Here is a 20,006-nt window from a genome sequence, read left to right as displayed (position 1 = left end):
GCCCAACTTCTCTCCTTTCCACTACCTTCCCAGCTAAAGCAAGTCAAGAGACCAATACAGACATTAATTTTGTCTATGCATATGTGAGGCGGTTCCCCTGCTCCTAAAAATACTCCGGAAAATCGAATCAACATTTTGCAATTTAGCCGGTAACAGCAATTACTAATAATCAGCAGGAACATAACTTTCTTCATTTTCTACTCTAGCTGTAATGTAATTTCAATAGCAAACTTTGCTTTGCACGCTAAGCAAATTCGATGGGCAATACAAGATAAACACGGATAAAATGGAAAATTAAAAAAACCAGCTTTAAAAATAAATTACATTGTCCTGTCAAATAGCTAATAATTTTAATTTAAATTGCCTTTGGGAAAGATAAATTTCATATTGTCCCTACATTTCAGTGCAAAATGGAAAAATATTAAAGAAAACCCATCTGGTATTTCAGGACAATGCTCTGAAGTATTTCAGAAGAGGGGCAGGTGAGCTCCTGGCTCCCAGGGTCCACGGAGAGCTCATCCATACCCCACCTGCAGCTCGATAAATATCCCCACAAAGCACAAGGCAGCATATCCCATCTGCCTTTCAGCAATTCCCTTTCCATTCCCACAACTCTCCTGTTATTTTTTTATTTTTGATTTTAACCCCAAGGCACCCGGCCCCTCTCATAGCAGCTTCCCACTGAAGGGGAAGCGTGGGAAGGGATGGAGCGTTCCCAGCAGATCTTGGTAACGAAGCCACTTCAGATCCTTTGATTAATTATTGGATGAATAGTAGGTACCAAGCTGGTATCTGACATTTCTGATCTCAGAATAAATGGTGGCCACTCCACATATTGGAAAGGTGGGATTTTGCGACTCCGAAGGCTTTATAATTAACCAGACTAATATTATTTTTTTAAGCATTTGCTGCTCAGCTCCTCATTTTAAATTGGATTCTCTTTTCATCTGCTTTTTTGGCTGGATTTTTTTCTCTCTGGAGGAACAGGAGTCACACTGAAATATGACTCAATGCTGCCTTTCATTTCGATTTCCAACAGCCTCAACCAGGCAGGCTTTTGAAAACTCTTTCCCCTTGGAAGGGGAAAAAAACCCGGTGGGGTGCATCCTCTGTGCCCCGGTGAGAGCATTCAGGTGCCACATTTAGCTTCACCTTTGTTACACCAGGAAACTGAAGTGTGCCTTGATGCCTCCTCTCCCATCGTTTTCCCCTGCTGCTGTTCCAGCAGGATGCAGATGTTACGGTGCTGCTTCTGGCTCTGGCCCCTTGCTATTGCTGCCTTGCCTGGGCTTTTTACAGACAGAAGTACAGCCACATCGGTCTGCTGGGGACAGAGCAGAGGCAAAGCACCCACAGCAAGGGCTTCAGGGCTTAGACTTGCCTCCAGCAGCCGCATTTCCCCTTGGAGAGAAGGGGGCTCCTTTCTAGCAAGCTCTGGAGCAATGAGTGCTTGCCAGGGGACGTTTGGGGAGGGAGGCAAAGCAAGCATCACGAAGCACAAATCCTCCCCAGGTTGCTGTCTGTGAAATAGCTGGATAGGACAACGTTCACAGATTCACAGTTACCATTTATAGCACAGCGAAGCTTTTAGGTAGAGTGGAAAAGCTAAAGAGCTATTTAACTGCCCTCACGGGTAAAACTAAGCATCGCTTCAGACATCGTAAAGATCAGGTTGCACGAAAGAAAACAGCAGGAATAAAAAACAGAGAGAGAAAAAGACTCACAGCAGCCACTGCAACAAGACGTAAACCCAAAACAGGTGGATTGTTTTTTTTTTGCAAAGTTTGGCAAAAGGAGCTGCACGGCCATGTCCTAGGGGTCTCAGCTCCCCAAGCAGTGCTGCACCTCAGCACCACAGCTCCTGGCTCTGCCAAATGGGAGGAACTTACTTGGTGTTGTCCGAGTCAATGGTGTGGAAGAGCTTCTCAAGTTCTTCCTCGTTGAGTGTCCCATCCGAAAAAAAGGCCTGGAACTCCTCCAGGGACAGCTTCCCGTCATCTGCAAAGAGCAACACGGCTGGTGTTAGGGCAAAGCGGGGGCAGAGCAACCAGAAAACTAGGAGTTGGGTTCCCAAGGTTTGGACCAAAACCCCAAGTGCTGCTGCAGGACCAGCCCTGCAAGTGATGCGGGCTACACCAGTGGGATCTGGTGGCTTGCCAGGCCAAGCAGCATTGCTCCTGGGTGCAGACACACTGGCCATTAACAACTAATTGGGTTAATTAAACCAAAGCAAGCCTGAAGCCTGAAGAGGAAAAGCCTGCAAGCTTCATCATAAAAACTAATTACTTTGAAGAAATTAAGGAGCATTTTGTCTACCGTATGCTCAAGTGATGCAGGATGCTCATTAAGGGACGTTGAACACACACAAAATGTCTCAGGGCTGGAGCTAACAACAGACCCCGCAGTGCCTTTTGCCATCTCCATCTTCCCCACCACCATGCGTCTCCCAGTGCTGGACAGAAATGTAAGGAAGCAGACACGAGGCAACAAGAGACACATTTTGCTTCAGCTGCCAAGCGTTTAAATGCACAAGGAGTGTGTCACCTCAATGTTGTGCCTCTGCTTCGAAAGGGACATGAGGAGGCACAGAGCACATCTGCCCGGCCATACGGGACACAGCTTGCCGGGTGCCTCTTGGCAAGTCTAGCAGCACATGGAGGGATCAGAAGGCAGAGGTTTAACCACGTTCTCCTTGGCACAAAGAGACGAGCTCACAGCAATTCCACACAAAACTAATTCCATTTAATTGTTGACTTGGGAGCCTCTGATTGTGTGCTGTGGACAAGCACATAAAGGCTTCAAAGCCACAGCTGGAGGAAGCTCTTACAAAGAATTTCAGCCATAAAGCAACAGGCAAGAGGCAAAAGAAACTTGAAAGAAATTGTAATTTACCTGAAGTTTCTTGTTCAAGGCACTGCCATTGTGCTGTGGTGGATGGCAGTGCCTTGGGTGGAAATATCTGCCTCAGCCCATTGCTGCTGAGAGTCTTGCCATCCACAACCACACAAGAGAAGTTTGCAGACTGGAAATGCTGCCAACTTTGCAGCAGGAGAACGTATTATTTATTATTTAATCAAATCAATTATAAACCCTGGTTGCTTCTCTTTCAGGAAATGATGCTAGAGGACAAAATTAGCCAACGTACCACATGAACATCAATATTTCTTCCTTGAACTAAATCAGTCTGCTGTTCCTAAAACATATCTGCATTGCCAAATGCTAACCCAGTTTCCCCTGCCTGACAGAGATGAAGTTAGAGCAGTGATGAATGGAGTCTCAGATATCTATTTAATTGGCAATTACAAAAGGAACACAGCAGGAGAACAAAATCGCAGACAACAATGGGTGAAAAGGGTATAATTTTCAGAGCAGCACAGTGGCTATAGAGAGAGCCCAGCTGTCCGTATTGTTTTCCTGTGTTACTTCCCCAGAACAGGAGCCCTTCTCTGCTGAAAGGTTGTGGAATAACAAAGCACCGTCCCCTAACACATCCCACAGGATCAGGGCTCACGACTGCAACCAAGTCGTGCCCCACAGCACTGGGTGATCAGCTTCATTCCAACCCTGGGATGCTCATCGTCAAGAAAAGACTCAAAATTGTGAGTGCCAAGAGAAAAATACTTTGTTTAATGATAGCATTTCTGTCGCACTAGGTCTGAACACTCCTGTATCTCTGATGCGCTTTTTCTGCAAACCTGAAGTCACTGCTTGCTCACCGCAAGATTGTCCTTCCACATGGAGGAATTAATTTCCTAGGGAAGTCAGTTAAATCAACTTACTTGGAAAGAGAAACTAGAAAAACAAGTGAATATTTCCAGTAAAGTACTTTAAGTTGGGTTTCCAGTTCGCTCTCCTCTGAAAGAAACTGCAAAAGGTGTTTAGAGGATAAAGGAAAAAGGCATTTTCCTTTACTTCGCTTGCACCTTATAGCTTGCCTCTGTCACTTTACTCTTGCTTAACTTCTTTACTTATTCTGTTATTCTGTGATTCTGTCCTTCGTCTGGTTGCAAAAACAGATCTATGAGGAGGAAACACAGAACAGCACAGACCTCCACTAGTACCAAACGGCAACATTCTGGTGACACCTTATAAGAAACTTGGCACAAATTCATGTGCAGAAGGCTTGCAGGTGCACCTGGTGTAGGAATAGTCCTGTAGCATTTAAGAGCACGGAGTAATAAAGGATGAGTGAAGGATCTAGCTGAAGCAGGAGATGACAATTAATTTTATTTATTTGAGACTTCACAGAACTGGTTTGTTCCTGGCTGCAGTTTGAATAGCGAGAGGTGCAATTTTTACTGGCAAACAGTCCTCAGGACTTTCGTTCCCCACTAGATAACACCATAAAGCAGCAGTCAGCTTAAAGCTGATCGCTATTTAATACCAGCCTGACTACTTGCCTGCAAACACACAAAGTAAAAGCATGGCAGAGTAACGAGATAATCCTGGGGCTTCGTATCTATAATTGTACAACAGCCTGAAAGCGGCACGCTGCTGGAGCCCTGCAGGCAGGGCAGGCTTCAGGGAACTCGAACGATAAGAGGAAGCAGACCAGGCTGGGATGTGGAAGTTAAAATTAAAATGATAGAAAAATCTTGGGTGGTGAAGAGGAGAGGATTGTCCACAGCATTACAGACACACGAGTTCTGCGGCCCATGTGCGTCCTGATAAGAGCAGATGGAGATGCTGCGCTCCAGGAACAGCCTTATCAGTAAAGTCACAGAAAAGCAAGATTTTCCTGAAGTGCCCACACCCATCAAGGGAGGGATAAGACTTCCAGAAACCTACTTTTTGCTGACAGCTGCTGGGTGGGAGAGATATAAACTTTCCCAATGAAGTGCCACACACCTTATCAAGGGGCATTGTCGATCCCAGCTCAGCCTCACCCACAGCCCACGCACCCTCCAAGGAGCTCCCTTGGAGACATTTCAGTCTTGTGTCCCTGCTCCTGCTTTGGATAAGAAGGATAATAGGAAAAAAACCTGAGATTCTGTACCAAATCTCATTAAATAAAGCTTCCAGCTGTTTTAAGATATTAGAGAAGCCACCGAAACTTTTTCTTCTGGAGCAGTATGTTAAAGGCAGGCAACTTATGCTTGCCTACTCACCACCCCTTTAAACTCGATGGCTTCAAAGGGTTAAACCCAGTACTTTAAGTGAACACCTAAGCTGGCAGCCAAGACAAATGTCACCAAGTGCAACTGCCTGCACAGTCGCCGATGGGCTGAAAAAAGAGATAATCAGGCTGCTGCTATCCCGCAATCATTCCTTCCTGAGAGCATCATCTTCATCTCAGTCCAGCTTTTCAAAATAATTCAATCACAGGCAAAAACCAAAGAGAATTTCCTGCCAAACAGAGCTGTCAACGTTAAAGCGAACCAAGGAGGGGAGGATGTGATGGAGAACATCGGTCAGCCTCAACTGGGATTTTATTATCGTTCCATTTGCCACCGTAACAATCCGATGAGTCTGGAGGAGGCTTTGATGCCTCCTAACTCCTGCAATCAGGCTCTTCCCACCTGCTAATGCAAGAGGGAACATCAAGACAGGGCCCTAAATCACCCAAAGTATAGGAAATCTGATAAATCTGAAGGCTGAGTATTTGGAAATTTACTCTGAGATACAAACAGCTTAAAGCATCTACAAAATAAAGTCATTGTCCTGAGTCTGTTTGCTAAGCCCATTTTGAATTACCTCGGGTTGGGGCTGCTCATATATTACCTGGGTACATTAGGGGTATATTTTGTTACTTACTGTCATTACTGTCTGAGCTCTGAAATACTTCTAGCCCTGCCTAGTGTCCAAGCACCGACAGAGCTATGGGTAAGCAAATCGGATTATTGTGGCCAGTGAATAAAAATAACAACTGGATTTTTATTTGTCTCTGAGGTGTGTTCAGATACAGGGGCCAGGGAGAACATGGTCTGGCTTCAGTTGCAGACCCTTGGTCTGTGTGAGGTCAGCAGGAACGGCTTTACTCATGTAGATGAAGCTGAGTACGGACCTGAGCTTACAGACTGGGCTGTTATGAAAAACGACCTCCAGATCTGTGAAAGACGTAGATAGGACACTAAATGTGGGACCCCAAATGATGTCTTTCCACAGAGTTTTTGCACTGGGAAACCTGCCTCGAGAGCCAGACGTCCTCCAAGTTCAGGCAGTTGGTCCTGATTTGAGCTGTCCCCAGTGGGGACATCCCAGCAAGCCCACAGGCCACATCCCCAGCATCACCCAACTGCACTGAATGACTCCAAAATCACCTTTTTTTCATGAAAGTTAAGTAACACCCAGCCCAGATGTCTTAGCAAGGGTTGGTGTAGTGCCAAGCGATCCACCCCGATGACCTGCAGATAAACAGCATTTCCATCATGGCCGAGTCTGTCTGAAGCACTCATTGCATTCCCTAACACCAGGTGTGGCTGCTGATGGACCAACAGGTTAATACCATACAAAATCCCTCAAAATTGGGATTTTTATCTTCCTACATCGCTTCTTCCCATCCCACACTCACACCAGGCCATACAGAGATGTAAGCTGCACATAGCAGGTGAAAGGACAACCCCTAAATAGTCAGCCCATACCCTCCCAGGTCATTTATCCCAACAGCAAAGATCAGCTCTTCTTCAGTAATTCAAGGTATTTCTCTCTGTATCAAAACAGAGTTCATACAAAAAAAAATAAAAAATCAAAACCCACATTCAAATATATATATATTTGCCAGCCGATGATGCAGGTTTGTGCTGAGACTGGAAGAGGTGCATATACAAATTTTGTGCAAGGCTTAACCCTTTCATTTTCCATTAAAAATGGAGAAAAGTGACCGCCACTTCAAAACGATTGCAGCAATCAGCAGAAAAGATTGAGCCACAACTTAAAGCCCAATTCTTATTCAGGATGACAAGTAATGCTGCACACACCCCACAGCCCATGTCTGGCCATCGTCCCTTTGGGACTTGGCTTGGGGAAAAACGAGGATTGCTGCTGTAGTCAGAAACCTGGACCTTGTCCTCGCTAGAAATAGCCTGGCATCCAGCAATGTCCATTAGCATGCCAGAATTGTCACTAAGCTGCTCAGCTTTTGTCTTCAAATCAAGTCTTTTGTCATCCTAGAATTAGAAGTAATTCTGAAATTATTTTAGCAGCTATACATAGATATCAAATGTAGGCTGGTAGGCAGGGAGACTTTCAGGAGGGATTCAGCACATTTTCTCCCACTGCCTTTTCTGAAGGTTTTCCTTCTTTCAGTTTTTCCAGATAATCTTTGTCCTGCTGTAACGAGCTCATTTAAATGTGTGTTTTTGTGTTTTGTTTTGTTTTTTTTTTCTCTTTTTTTCTTTTTTTTTTTTTTTTTCTGCTCTCCCCCAGTACATTGGCTTTGGGTCTCACATCAAGGCTATTTCTGAAGGTCTTCCCCAGAAATTCCCATTCTTTCATAAACTCAGTGCTGGGATCAGACTTTGCCAGGGTACAAATAGCCTGGCCAGGCTTGACGCAATTGCTGCTTACCTGAGCCCATGACAAATGCTACCCAAGCATTTAGAAGAGGATGCAAAGATGCCAGTAGTCTACAAAGCTGCCTTACTCTACCATTTTCCTATAGAGAAACAAAAGGTAGCCTATTTCAGTTTCCTCCTAAGTTATATGAATGTTGTTCTTTCAATTAAAAAATAAATAAATTAATTAATGTCAACATTTGCCCCACACATTGGGTGGCATGAGAAAAAAGATGGAGCTAGCCCCTCCATGTGCTGCTGCTCTGTAATAACTTAGGAAAACCGCGGGTGAGCTGGCCCCCAGGACAGCTGCTGCAGATACAGCTTAGCTCCAGACACACCACTGCCTCTTTCTCCGAGTTATTTTTCATCTGATTTGTCCTCAGCCTGTCTCCTTTATATTGGGTGCTATTAAAAGGCTGAGTGACTTTGGACAAGCACAACTTTTCATCACCTCTGATTTTATTAGTTGTCTGTTCAAGCTGTTTCCCCCGTGAGATACACAAGCACGAGCCACCGTGGCAAAGCAGCAGGTTTCTGTGCAGGGCTTTCAACATCCCATCCCTCTCCCAAAGGCTTGGATTCTCCACATATTCCAACATCTGCCTCATTTTCTCCACCCCTACCTGGCCCCAAATTTCTGTTGCCCCACACTCTGCTGCCCCTGCCGCACCTGAAAAAAGTGCTCTGCAAACCATGCAAAATATACTAAAAATAAACAGTGGGAGAACAACTAATATTTGGATACGTGTATTAAAATGTTAAGTAACTAGTTTTTTTTTACCTATTCAACTAATGGTTCATTTTTATGCCTTAGCAAACCTGGGTGTTGTAAGGAATTCTCTGTGAGGCTAAGTATTGCTTTATATTTGTGAAGGAGGTGGTCTGGGAATCACAAGGACACAGTTAAAACTGGTCCTGAGCTCAAGGCAGAGGATTGGGTTTATCTGGGGGGCTTTTTGGCCATTCCCCCCCATACATATCAAAACCTGCAAGTGCTTTCAGGCTGTTGCAGGGCCCTGGTGTAGGATGGCCAGAGGAAGGTACCCGCGATGGTGCCAGAGACCTCCAGCAGACGTGGTGTGCTACCAACTTATCTCTGCTCAGGTCCTCAAAAACCTCTCTGCCTTCACCACATGGGCACATGTTGGACGTGATGGTTTGGGGAACAGAGAAGGATGAGGAGCCCTCCAGCTCTACACGTGGAGTCCAGCTGAACATCTATCTGCTCCTTGCTCTCCTGAAAGAGCAGCACAACAGGCTGGAGAGGGACCACAGGGCACCACATTCACCATTTGCCAACACCATTTCCCTGCAGTTTGCTCAGATGCACAAGGAACAAGACCCAGCCCAGACCTGTGGCATCCCCAGATGTGTCACCCAGCCTGAAGAAGAGGCCAACACCTCCGATCCCAGCACCCCTATATCGTTTTAAATCCAGATTTCTCCGAAAGCTAAGCATGGACACCACATGGGCCCCCAGTGCCTCACCCTGCTCCTCATTAACTGGCTGCCCTCACGTGTTTTGTCTTCTCGAATGTGCAGATGAAATGCTGGAGCTGTTGGCTGTTGACAAATTAACAGCAAATTACTGAGGATTAGAGAGCTACAAACTCATCACTTCCCATGGCCCCATGAAACAATATCCAGATTGCATTGGCAGCATCTCCAGTTTTCTACCCAGCTAACAAGCGGTGCAGAGATGAAGACAGTGAATTAAACTAAGCCAAAAAGCAGATATCTCATTTGCATTCTCAGAAGGCAGAAGCTACCCTCCTGCGTTACAGTTTGCAGCAGATAGGACATCCAGCTCCTTGTGCCAGTGCTGGCAAGAAGGAATTGCTCGAATAGCAAATTGCAACTTGCATAATTAATAACTTGCTTCCACCTCTTAACCCCTCAAGCATGAAGTCCAGCTGCAAGCCTCCAACAGGAACACTTCATCTCTTGAAAGTCAATGGTCCCAAAATTCCCATTAAAATTGTTCCAGACTCTAACCCAAACTACTGCTCCTGTTCGATGGTCCCTCTCCCAGAAACTCCTGTTTCAATGGTTGGATCTTCTCCAGAAGCATCTTTGGGGGAGTTTTCTTTGCTCTAGGACTCAGCAGAGCTCCCTCCCATGGTCCCATGGGTTTCCAGGGAAATCGCTCATAATTTTATGCTCCTGCTTAATAAAGCTTCCACCCCTCCTGTTTATTTTCACAGGAAAATGTCAGCCCTATGCTCAGCGTCTCCTGCGATTCGTCCAGGGCAGGGTGGGTGTCTCAGCCCTGCCAGAGGTATTTAATGTCTCTGAACCAAGCAGTGCAGATCTTTGCCATGCTCTTTCATCTGTTTGCTTTGCAAAACAGCTGAGCACCACAGAAGTAGAGCATCCCTGCAGGGAAGGCGCATCTGCTCTGGAAAGATTGCAAAGAAAAAAAAAATGGAAAGAAAACAAATATGTATTTCTGCTCCAGCAAATTAGACAAGCACATCTTTAATCACACACTTTTGTAACAAGTTTTTAACAAAACTGCAGCATTTGTATCTTTTCCCTTTATTTTTCTAGCTGTCCATTTCAAAGTAGGTAAAGGTAAAAACAGGACTACTGTCAGGCTTTTCAGTTTTAAGGACATGGAAAGATGTTTTGGTGTGTTTTCCACAATTACACATAAAATGGCATGCCACACCAATGAGCAAGAGTCAGCACAGCATCAAACTGTGCTAGAAAACCCCAAACCACCCCAAACTGGTGCTGGGGTAACAAATAGGTCATGGTGCAGGTCTGCCAACGTGATCTACACTTAGGTTTAAATGCAAAAGCAACCGAAAGCCCTCAGTGCCAGCACAAAAGGCACAGGGGAGTAGCAGACCAGCTCACTGCTCTTGGTTTGAAACACCCCCAGCACATGCCAGCTCACCTCCTGAGTCCCCAGCATCCAGCTCTTTAATTTGGGTAAATCTAAAATGAGAGGGAAAAAAGCATACGAAGGACCAAGCCATTGGAAAAGTGCCCACGAGCTTTCCTTCCAGCAGCAAACAGGGTCACCTTGCTGCCTCCCTTAATTAAACAAGGCTTTGGAAAGGAATCTCTGAAAATTGCAAGCCCAAAGCATTTCAGTTTTGCTCCATTTTAATCCTATCATATTCCCCTGAAGACTCACAACAGCCTCTCCACTTTTATTTTTTTTTCCCACAGCAAACCCCAATAAATTTCCTGCCAGCTCCAAAGAAAACGCAAAAAGAACAAAGAAATGTGCTTTTTTTTCCCAAAAACCTCCAGCACAACTCCTGCACTAGCACAGGTCCCTCCCCACCCTGCTTTTTGAGCACTCGGTTATCTGTTGCTGCTCGTTAAAATGCTTCTCCTGGAGAACGAGTTTCAGCGAAGCCTTTGTGAATTTTTAATGCCCTGTGCTACTTCGCTTTTGCTGAATCCACATTTCCTCCGTGCCATCTCCTCAGAACCGGCAGTGTCTCCACCGTCCCCTGCGGCCACACACCCCGCAGCCTGTTCTGGTGTGACCGGTCACCCAAGGCCAGCAGGTCCCACAGGAGCACACCCAGGCAGGGAAGGAGATGTACTCTATTGCACTGAATTAGGAGAAAAGGGGGAGCGTGGAACATGAAAGTCAAGGCTGGTGGCTTATTTGATAGAAGGCTGAAGCATGAACCACCTCTGCTTTCAGCAGAACTGAATTATCACAGGAGCGTGGTGGCACTGAGGGCCTCCAGCACTGTGATGCTGGGGAGTTTACAAGATAAAAACACTTGTTTGAGCTTTCTTCTCTTTCTTCCAGCTCTGCTAAGAAAATCATTAGGCTCTTTGTAGTTAAACAAAAGCAAACAAACAGCAAAGAATAAGCCAGCAGCAACTCACAAAAACGTGATCCCAGGGGTTTTCAGCAGAGACCAGGAATGGCTCCACCTAAAAGCAAATAATAGTGAAGACAGGGGCTTTGATTGCTTGTGTGGGTGTCTTATTCACATAAAAAATACGGACAGTAGAATAATCTAGGCTAGAGCAAACAGAACGCTGCTTTCTCAAAAACATTGCCATTGTGGAGGGTCACGGTGCTGCACAGATCTGCTGCAAAACTCACTCACGGGCTTCACAACATCAGGACACACAGATCTTTGGTGATCCATGCCCTGGAGCACCACGGCTGGACCAGCTGAGCTGCTGTTCAGCTGGCAGTGTTATACAGGTTACCCAAGTTTCTGGGAATGCTGTATTTCTTCGAAATACTCAACGCTACTAGCTTTAGCTAATGAAATAGAAAAGCTAGGTTCAGCCCTGATGACATCTCCTGTGATGTTAGATCAAACACTCCTCCTGTGGAGGAGGTGATTTATTAACAGAGATCGGACCTGCTTGAAGAAATCAGCTCCTTGGTGCAGGAGAAGGCTCAGCTACGCTTCATCAAAGGAGCAATTTGCATGGATGTTTTCTGTCCCGGGTAAAGCAGCACTAACAGCTCACATGTCGCCACCAAATCCATCATGGGAAAGCTTTTCAAAAGCAAGACAGACCTCATCACAGCCTCCAAGGAGCACAGCTCTCGCCTCTGCCTGCAGAAAACCCTTTAAACCTAGACGTATTTCCAAACTGTTAGCAAAGATTGCATTTCTAGATTGGTTCAATGCGTGGAGCTATGGGTGATGTTAGCAGGATTTGGGAGCCAGCCCCTCTCCCTCCACTGACCTCAGTGACCGAGTTGCACATACCTGAGCTTGAAATATTTGTGTCTTATTTATGTATGAAGAAAAGAACATAAGAATAAGCTAGGGTATAGCAAACACAACAATCTTTACAAAAATGTTGGTGTTATAGAGAGCCATGGTGCTGTACAGACCCATGGCAAGATCTCAAGCACTGGCCAAGTAGACCACTGATGTTCCACTGCCTGCTTTGTCTCAGCAAGCCCCCACCAAGCACTTTTGAGGATGCTTTTCGGTGCTTTTGGGATCTTTTCCATTTTAGGGAAACCTCAGCAAACCTCCCAGGGAAGACATGAGGTGAGCTGAGGTCTGGTGACTGCAGGGTTTGGTACCACTCCTCAACAAAAAACCTCTGATGGGGGGCTCAGATGACATTCTACCACAGGTCATAACATATTTCCACCCTAATTAAAGAGATGCTGATTCCAAAATTCATCTGCCTCTCTCACAGAGCACACTGGCATTTTTCTGCAGAAAGGCACTTGCAGATGCTCAGCCCACTGGTTTTCTACCTGTGGCCATCCCATGGACTGCTTGTGCCACAGAACAGCCCCGCTCCCATGCCAGGTCAGCCTGCACAAACCTGAGCTGAGAAGAGCTGCGAGCAGCACTTAATCCCCATTCTTGTATAAAAGGATCAAAATGCTCAGCAGGTTGGTAATTCAAAGGTTTAGCCTCCAACCTCCACATATCAGAGCAAAAAATAAAATAAAATACACGCTGAGGGCTTAAACTTGAATATTAAAATTGTAGAAGGCAGGAGGTAAAAAAAAAAAAATGCTCATACTGTTCTACAAGGGGCCAGTCTTTCTCTGTAGTGATTTACGGTATAAGAAAGCTGCTTGCTTTTATGTTGCCTTGGTTATCCAGTCACTCGCTGTATGAATAAATTTGCTTGTCTCAGTGCAAGGCTCTCAGAGAAAGCACATGGAAAGGAAGACACCGGCTCCAGCTACCCATAATTTATGGCTTGGTGTCTTTAAACAAAGGTAAATCTCTTTGCTCAGCTAATTTTTGTAGTCAGCCCCTAGCTGAAGATCCCCAGCCTCCAGCCAAGAGAGGACACAGCTGCAGAGGACTGGGACAGGACAGGGACATGTGGGGAAGCCACCATGGGAGACACCACTGTCAGCAAGGCAGGGTCAGGCCCCCAGTGCTACTGGTTGCACCCTTTTTATCTACCCAAACCTGTACTCCAGCATCCATGGGGTCTCTCTTTGCCCACTTCCCCCTTACCAGTTCATTAAGAGGGAGAAGAAAAGGGAAAATGTCAGGTATCCAAATTCAATGTATTGCAAATCTATCCTTTTAGGAAAAAAAATACATGCAGAAATGGTCTTCCCAAGCTGATTAGGCAGCAAGGTGCCCTGGCATGAAGGATGCTCCAGCCTGGTCAGCACAGCCTCTGAAGGTATTTGTTTCACAGGGGCAACCTTCTCCCTGGCTGCTGACCTGCAAAATGTCAGGCTCATCATTTAGGAAGTAACAACTGGTTCTCAAGAGCTTCAAGTGTCCGGGTCTTGCCTGAGTTATATTTGCAGGTGGTATATTGCATGAACATCTCCCCTGCTCAGTTTTCCTTTCCCCTCTTTTCCCCAGGAGTCTCAGAATTTATCATCTGGTCACGGTCCTCATTATACACAATTTTAATATTCCCTGCTATGTACAGCCCTTTTATAACTTCTTTCTCTTAACTATTCTTCCAGTTAAATGCTACAAAAACATTTCCCCCTCTGGTTTCCAACTTGGAAATTCCTCCTGCAAGATCTGCATGCTGCAGTTCTCCGACAACTAAATGAGAGGATGCAGGGGAGAGAAAACAAGTCTGGCTCCTTTCTCTGAAAATCATAAATATTTCAGCTTGTTTTTACTGTCTTGTGCAAGTACTTCCAATTATAGTACACACTCCCGCCCCTGTTTAACACGTACCAAGCATATCAATTAATATCACTATCACTCTGGCTACAAAAGCACTAAAAAGACCCACCGGGCATGTGGCTGAGCTTGCACGGAGCCAGGAGCTGGGTTCCACAATGCCCAGGCACAAGGACCTGACTCCTGGTCTCTGTTAAGAACAACAAACCACAGCAAACAGGTGTTTGTTCCTAATATAAAAAGCAAAATATGTATTATATTAAGGAGCTTGTTGGGGTAACTACACTGATTTTGGTTAATTTAGGACTGTTTGCTCTTATAAATTCAGCCTAAAAAGGTAAGGAAGGAAAATCAGCTTTGTTTAATGGAGGGTAGCATGTTTGAAAGCCAGCAAAGCAGTCAGCTGGAAAAGTAACATCTCCATGATGAACAGAAAGCCCTCTGGAAAGGAAAACAAGTCTCAGCATACGTCTGTTAGCAGGCTAGGTGCAAAGCTGCGTCTGTGTGCTGAGACAACGGAGCATCACTTAAATGAGCAACCACGTGCCGAAACAACATGCAGGCGCTGTGGCCTTCTGCAGCCAATTATTTTGGCTCAAGGAAAAGAAATCCCATGTTTACAGGCCCGGCACCAGAAGTGCCCAAAAGCCACCCACTCAAATCATTACAGAGAGCAGCGCCCTAAAATCTGGCTCCTTTCACAGATGGAGGCGATGAATAACAGCAGGGCTGAAAGCATCTGTGTCTGCACTGTATCAGGCTGGGTGTCTGTGTATCAGCATCTAATTAAGGCAAAATCTTGGCAGCAGGAACCGAGCTCGGGTCCAACCCCAGAGCGCAGCCTGCACCAGCCCTCCTGTGCAGCTGGGCTGCAGCCAGAGCATCTTCCCTCGCCTCTGAGCTCAAGCCCGCACACAAAAATACTTCCTGAGGCTGCAGCAGGGTCACGGAAGAGAAATTTCCACTCTAAAACAAATGCCCACCTGTGAAAGTCCCTGAAAGCACTGAAGGTTTTCTCCAGAGTGAAATGCTACCATGCAAATGCAGGCACCAAGCACAAAGCCAGAGGCACTTGGGCTCCTGCATTTCCACAAAAATCACTTTTCACTCTTTGCTATCACAGCTTTCCAGGGAGAAATCCAGCAATTCCTGATCCCCAGGTCTCCCTGGCTGGAAATTACAGATCTACACATATCATTGTTTTATCTTCAGAGATTTCTCTCTCCACTGCAAGCAGTGAGGTAGTTATTCCCCTCTCTCTGATCTTTATTATCTAGTAACCCTAGTAATCTTAAAAGAGTCAGAAAGATAATAGGAAAAAACAGATCCCCATGATTTATAGTTGTTCCTGGCCAATTGCCTGAATGTAGGCTGCCAGAACATGTTTTCTCACAATTGTCTGGCAAAATTTGCTTGGGAATTATAAGGATTATTTGCAGCAGTGTATTTGTTCTGGATTCCGTTTTTGCCTTATTTAATTCTAACAGCTATGATCGACACCTTCGATAAACATGGTGGATCTGCAACAGAAACTAATGAAAAGAGAAGGCAGAGCCCCCCAAGCTGGGATGAAACTGGGAGGCAAGTGGAGGAAAGCCCAGCTACCAAGAGAAAGAAGAAGAGTTGGAAGCTGTAAGTAGGATTTGGGTGGAATGGCAAGAGGAACAACACAGGCTGGGGGACAACAAGGTGCCTATTGAGGTGGTGAAGGCATTTTAAGGGGTTCCTATGTGCCAGTCACCTCTACTGGGGTGCATCTTGCCATTGCCACCCCAAAGCCTGTCACTTGCTCGTAATACACCAAGAGCACTCACAAACCACATTGCTGAGCCTGTTAAAGGCATGCTTCCAAAGTGATTTGGAAGCACCAGAAGACAGAAAGCTCTTTGGTTCACCTGCATGATGGATAAACACACTGTTTGGCAAAGAAGACATAAGCTACATGGCAGCCAGAGCCCCCCGCTTTGCAGGGTTTGACTCCAGACATTAAAAATGAGAACACTCATCCTGGGAGCTTGTTCCTGCACCCAGGCCAGCCCCACTCCGGCACCTGGGCAGTACCTGCTGGGACAGACGTGTCTCAGGGCCACGCACCAGCCAGGTCCCCAAAGCCTGCACCACCCACTTCATCTGCCAGACCACTATCAGCCATCCAAGCAGAAAAAGTCCTTTCTAGGCATTTTAAAATTTCATTACTGCCGAAAAGTAATAATTAAAAAAAATCACCACAACATTAAAATTTTAGCAGTAGGAATATTGATTTGCTGGATCTACCCTGAAAAGCTTCCTGGATACAGCAACATGAGATATTAATGAGACAGATCAAAAAGTGCCTGAGGTGCTAAGCTACTGATGTCCATCAATGCCCCCACTTTCTGCTGTAGCTGGAGCCTTTGCCCTACCTCGTGCTGCTATTTCTAAGCCAAAAAGACCTTTGTATAAATACCCTCCCTCCTGGAGCAGGTCTAGGACTTGTGTCATAAACTCTGTGAGGGGAGATGTCAGGGCAGTTTTGCACAAAGACTGACCCATCTGAACACAGGAATATTGTTTCAGCTGAAATGGCCAGTAAGATAGCTACAGCATCCAGGGATGCCCACACTCTGCAAAATTCAGCACAAAATCCACCACTTTTAAGACACTGACAGTATAACTTGTGGGTTTTAGCTAGAGAGATGGCAAGGAGGTAATAGCTCTGTAAATGTTTCATAGTGCCCTTTGCTGGCTGTCATCAGGCCATGTAGCTATATTTGCTATGCAGTGCCCAATTAAATTTCTCAACTTTGGCTCCAGAAAAAAAAATATATATATTCTTTTAAAAGTCCTCCTGACTAATTGAGCAGCTTTTCAAAGCCTGCTTCAGAAACCACAATCTCTTATTCCCACCTTTCACAACCTGTAACAAGGCCATTAAATCTGTCACCATAATGTATCCCATTCACTTCTTTTCAGCCTGAAGTCTCTAATGAGGGTTACAGAAGAAAACCTACAACTCCCAGCCCATGGAGAGAAGAGGAAAATAAAGCCTGTCTTCTCTGGGTTGCACGGTGTGTCAGACCGTAATTGGTGTGCTTCAAAGCAGGCCGGGAGTGTTGGAAAACACTGGCCTCCACATGTAATATTCTGCCCCAAAATGGTAGGCTGAAACAGTAACCCCTGCTTGACGTCTTCTGTCTGCATCTGTCATGGACACCCAAATGCTGGTGTTTGTATATTAAAGGAATTGAAACACCAACCAGAGCAGCAGAGACTGAAACTCAGCAACATTCAAGGCTCCTTGCCTCTCTCTGCAAGATCTTTCATACTTAGTTCCTGTTCAACCCCCAAAGACCAAAGAAATACCAGCAGGAGCCAGGAAAGGACAAAGAGGAGCCAATCAAGAGATATGGTACCACATAAAAAGTACATCGTGCACAGAAACACATCACACACACACACAAAGACCTTACAGGCTGAATACAGCTGCCTTGCCCCGCTCCCCTAAGCAATATGATTGCACAAACTGGTTGGAGCCCAAGCACAGATGCTTCACAGCATGGGGAGCAACTGGGCAGGGAGGTTTTAGACCACCCTGAACCTCTACCAGCGATAAATACCAGCAGCAAGAAGGCTGGATCAATGGGGCAGGACAAAAACCTGGGTACCGTGCAGATTAGAGAGAGGTTTCCAAGGCAGAAGCTTTTCTCCAGCCTGCTCCCCCATGCCTGGTCTGTCAGGGGTGGCTCAGCGAGGAGCAGAGAGCAGCGATGGCCCAAGGGCTGGTGCTTCTGCCCAGACAGCACTCGCAGGAAGATGGCTTTTGGGGTCAGCATCACCACCTGAGCCTTCAGTGGACAGAGACTTAGCCTAGTAAGAAAGCGTGAGGCCATGAGGTGAGATATCTGACTGTCTCTGAGGTTCTAACCCATTTGCTGTCAATATAGAAATGTCAGGAAGCCTTGAAGGTTACAACCATTACTGATTTTACCATAGGTTTTGCAAAACAGATGGATTTTAGAGAGGGTGGAGAAGAATGTTTGGAAGTCATGAGGAAGGAAGGTGCTTGGGTGGCCAGCACGGAGGGACATGGACATGGCTTTCAGGCCACAGGGCAGCCTGTACTGAGGGCTGGCAGGCCTCACACAACGGCTGAGCATGGCAGGGACTTCTGGAGATCACCTCATCCAACCTCCCCCACCTGAGCAGGTCCACCCAGAGCATCAGGGGATGATGATTTTTTTCTTTGCATCTGGTTTGATGTTCTAGCTGCAGGCTTTACAGCAAAAGGATGATGACACAGGTGATTGCTACCAACCCTGCTACAATGCCAAAATTCTCTGCCCCCTTGTTTCATGGATGTGCAGGGCAGTGGGCACCAGAAAGACACTGACTCATTTCTGTGGCTCATTCATTAAAAAAAAAAAAACAAAACTCCACCTGGCAATTAACAGAAAACATCTGAAAACATCCTCTCAGCTGATTTGTACCTTGAGTAATGAGAAAGGGCGCTCTGCATGACACCAATTAGGCACCTGAGCTGTCAGATATTAACTGGAGTGCCAGCAAGCCAGTTGCCTGGAAGGCCAAGTGCTCTTTCTAAATAGAGCAGCTTTTGCTTCACAGGCTTTCATGGTATCTTCCATTTTGGTAGCCTGCCTCTCTCAGCAGGGAGCAGCTTTAGGAACAGGACAGGAGGAAGAATTTAAGAGAGTGATGGACTGTAAAATTTTGCTGTACAGAAATAGGCAGGATAGAAATGTGTCTGTTGCAGAAATTAAATTTCTTGTGCTGGCCACTCCGTTGGCTTCAGTTCTTGGGGGAGTTTCTGGGCTGGATCCAAGCCTTGTCCAGCACAAACCTCTCACTAGATAAACCACACATGGGCCCAGGTTAAAGCTGGACTGCTACATAATTGGCAGCTAATACCATAGGAGGATATAGCAGTTAATGTTCTAATCCTGTGCACCCAATTCAAGGCCTGTTTTGCAAAATGAAGGTGGTCCAGCTAAAAAAGTATTAAAAACAAACAAACAAACAAACAAAAACCAACATGATTCTAACATGCATTTGCTAAGCAGAGGTGATGAGAGAAGAGAAACAAGCCCCACAGATACCTACACCAGCCTATTCAATAACAAAAGTCAAACCTTGATTCAGTACACTAATTTCAAGGGTATAAAGGGTGGACAGAAGAGCTAGACACATCTAATGACAGCTTGTAGGGAAGGACAGCAACCATCTTTCACAATTTCTGCATCATCTCAAAATTCATCTGTTGATAGGTTTGTTTATTATTTTGGGAACAGCATGTTCCAATTTAAACAGATGTCATCTCTTCAAAGCCTTGTGCTGTGAACTCAGCAAGGACTTGGAAGGATAACTGAGCATACAAGAGAGAGAACAAGGAAAAATTTATAATATACAGGAATCTGAATAACTGAAAACAGATCCAAACTTTCCTCTTGGAAATAAAGGCCATCACACAGTTTTACAAGGTGCTTTTTGACTGTCACATGAAATCTAGACCATCTAAATGCAAAGTGTTTCTTTATTTTAAAGAAGATAAATAAATTTAGGCTGTTTGCTTGGTCATGGAAGAACCTAACAGATTTATCCATACTTTTAAAACCTGATTCATCATTGCATTTTTCCACTTAGATGTGGGTGGCTGCTAACACTGTTTTTGTTATGCAAGAATTATAAATATTCTCACTTCAAACTAATGAATTACTTTGGACGCACCAGAGAGATATGAATAGCTCAAGGTTTTCCCTGTGTGTGAGGAGCAGTAGCCAAGCAGAAGGTAATTACCCTGGTCTGGAAGATAAGTGGCTTTTGATGAGTAACTCATTAGGAACACGGACCACGAGGCTCCTGGGAGCTCACAGTAAGAGCAAATTTCAAAAATAGGCACACAGTTATGGCTGTGGAAGGAAGAGCTGGGTGTGCAACA

At 45.5% G+C, this 20,006-nt stretch overlaps 1 protein-coding gene across 1 annotated transcript in view; it reads right to left on the bottom strand.

Moving 5' to 3' along the window:
• The window catches only part of NECAB2 (N-terminal EF-hand calcium binding protein 2), a gene marked incomplete at its 5' end in the record, with an annotated part of 58,714 nt that overhangs the window by 24,340 nt on the left and 14,368 nt on the right, over positions 1 to 20,006 (bottom strand). The window contains one exon of the mRNA XM_082769716.1: positions 1,890 to 1,998. Within this exon, the coding sequence (XP_082625842.1) occupies positions 1,890 to 1,998 (109 nt within the window). The remainder of the gene's footprint in view (positions 1 to 1,889; positions 1,999 to 20,006) is intronic.

This window comes from Aythya marila (assembly GCF_965140915.1).
Source record: "Aythya marila genome assembly, chromosome: 12".
Classification (NCBI taxonomy): domain Eukaryota; kingdom Metazoa; phylum Chordata; class Aves; order Anseriformes; family Anatidae; genus Aythya; species Aythya marila.
This window is presented reverse-complemented; position numbering and strand designations above follow the sequence as displayed.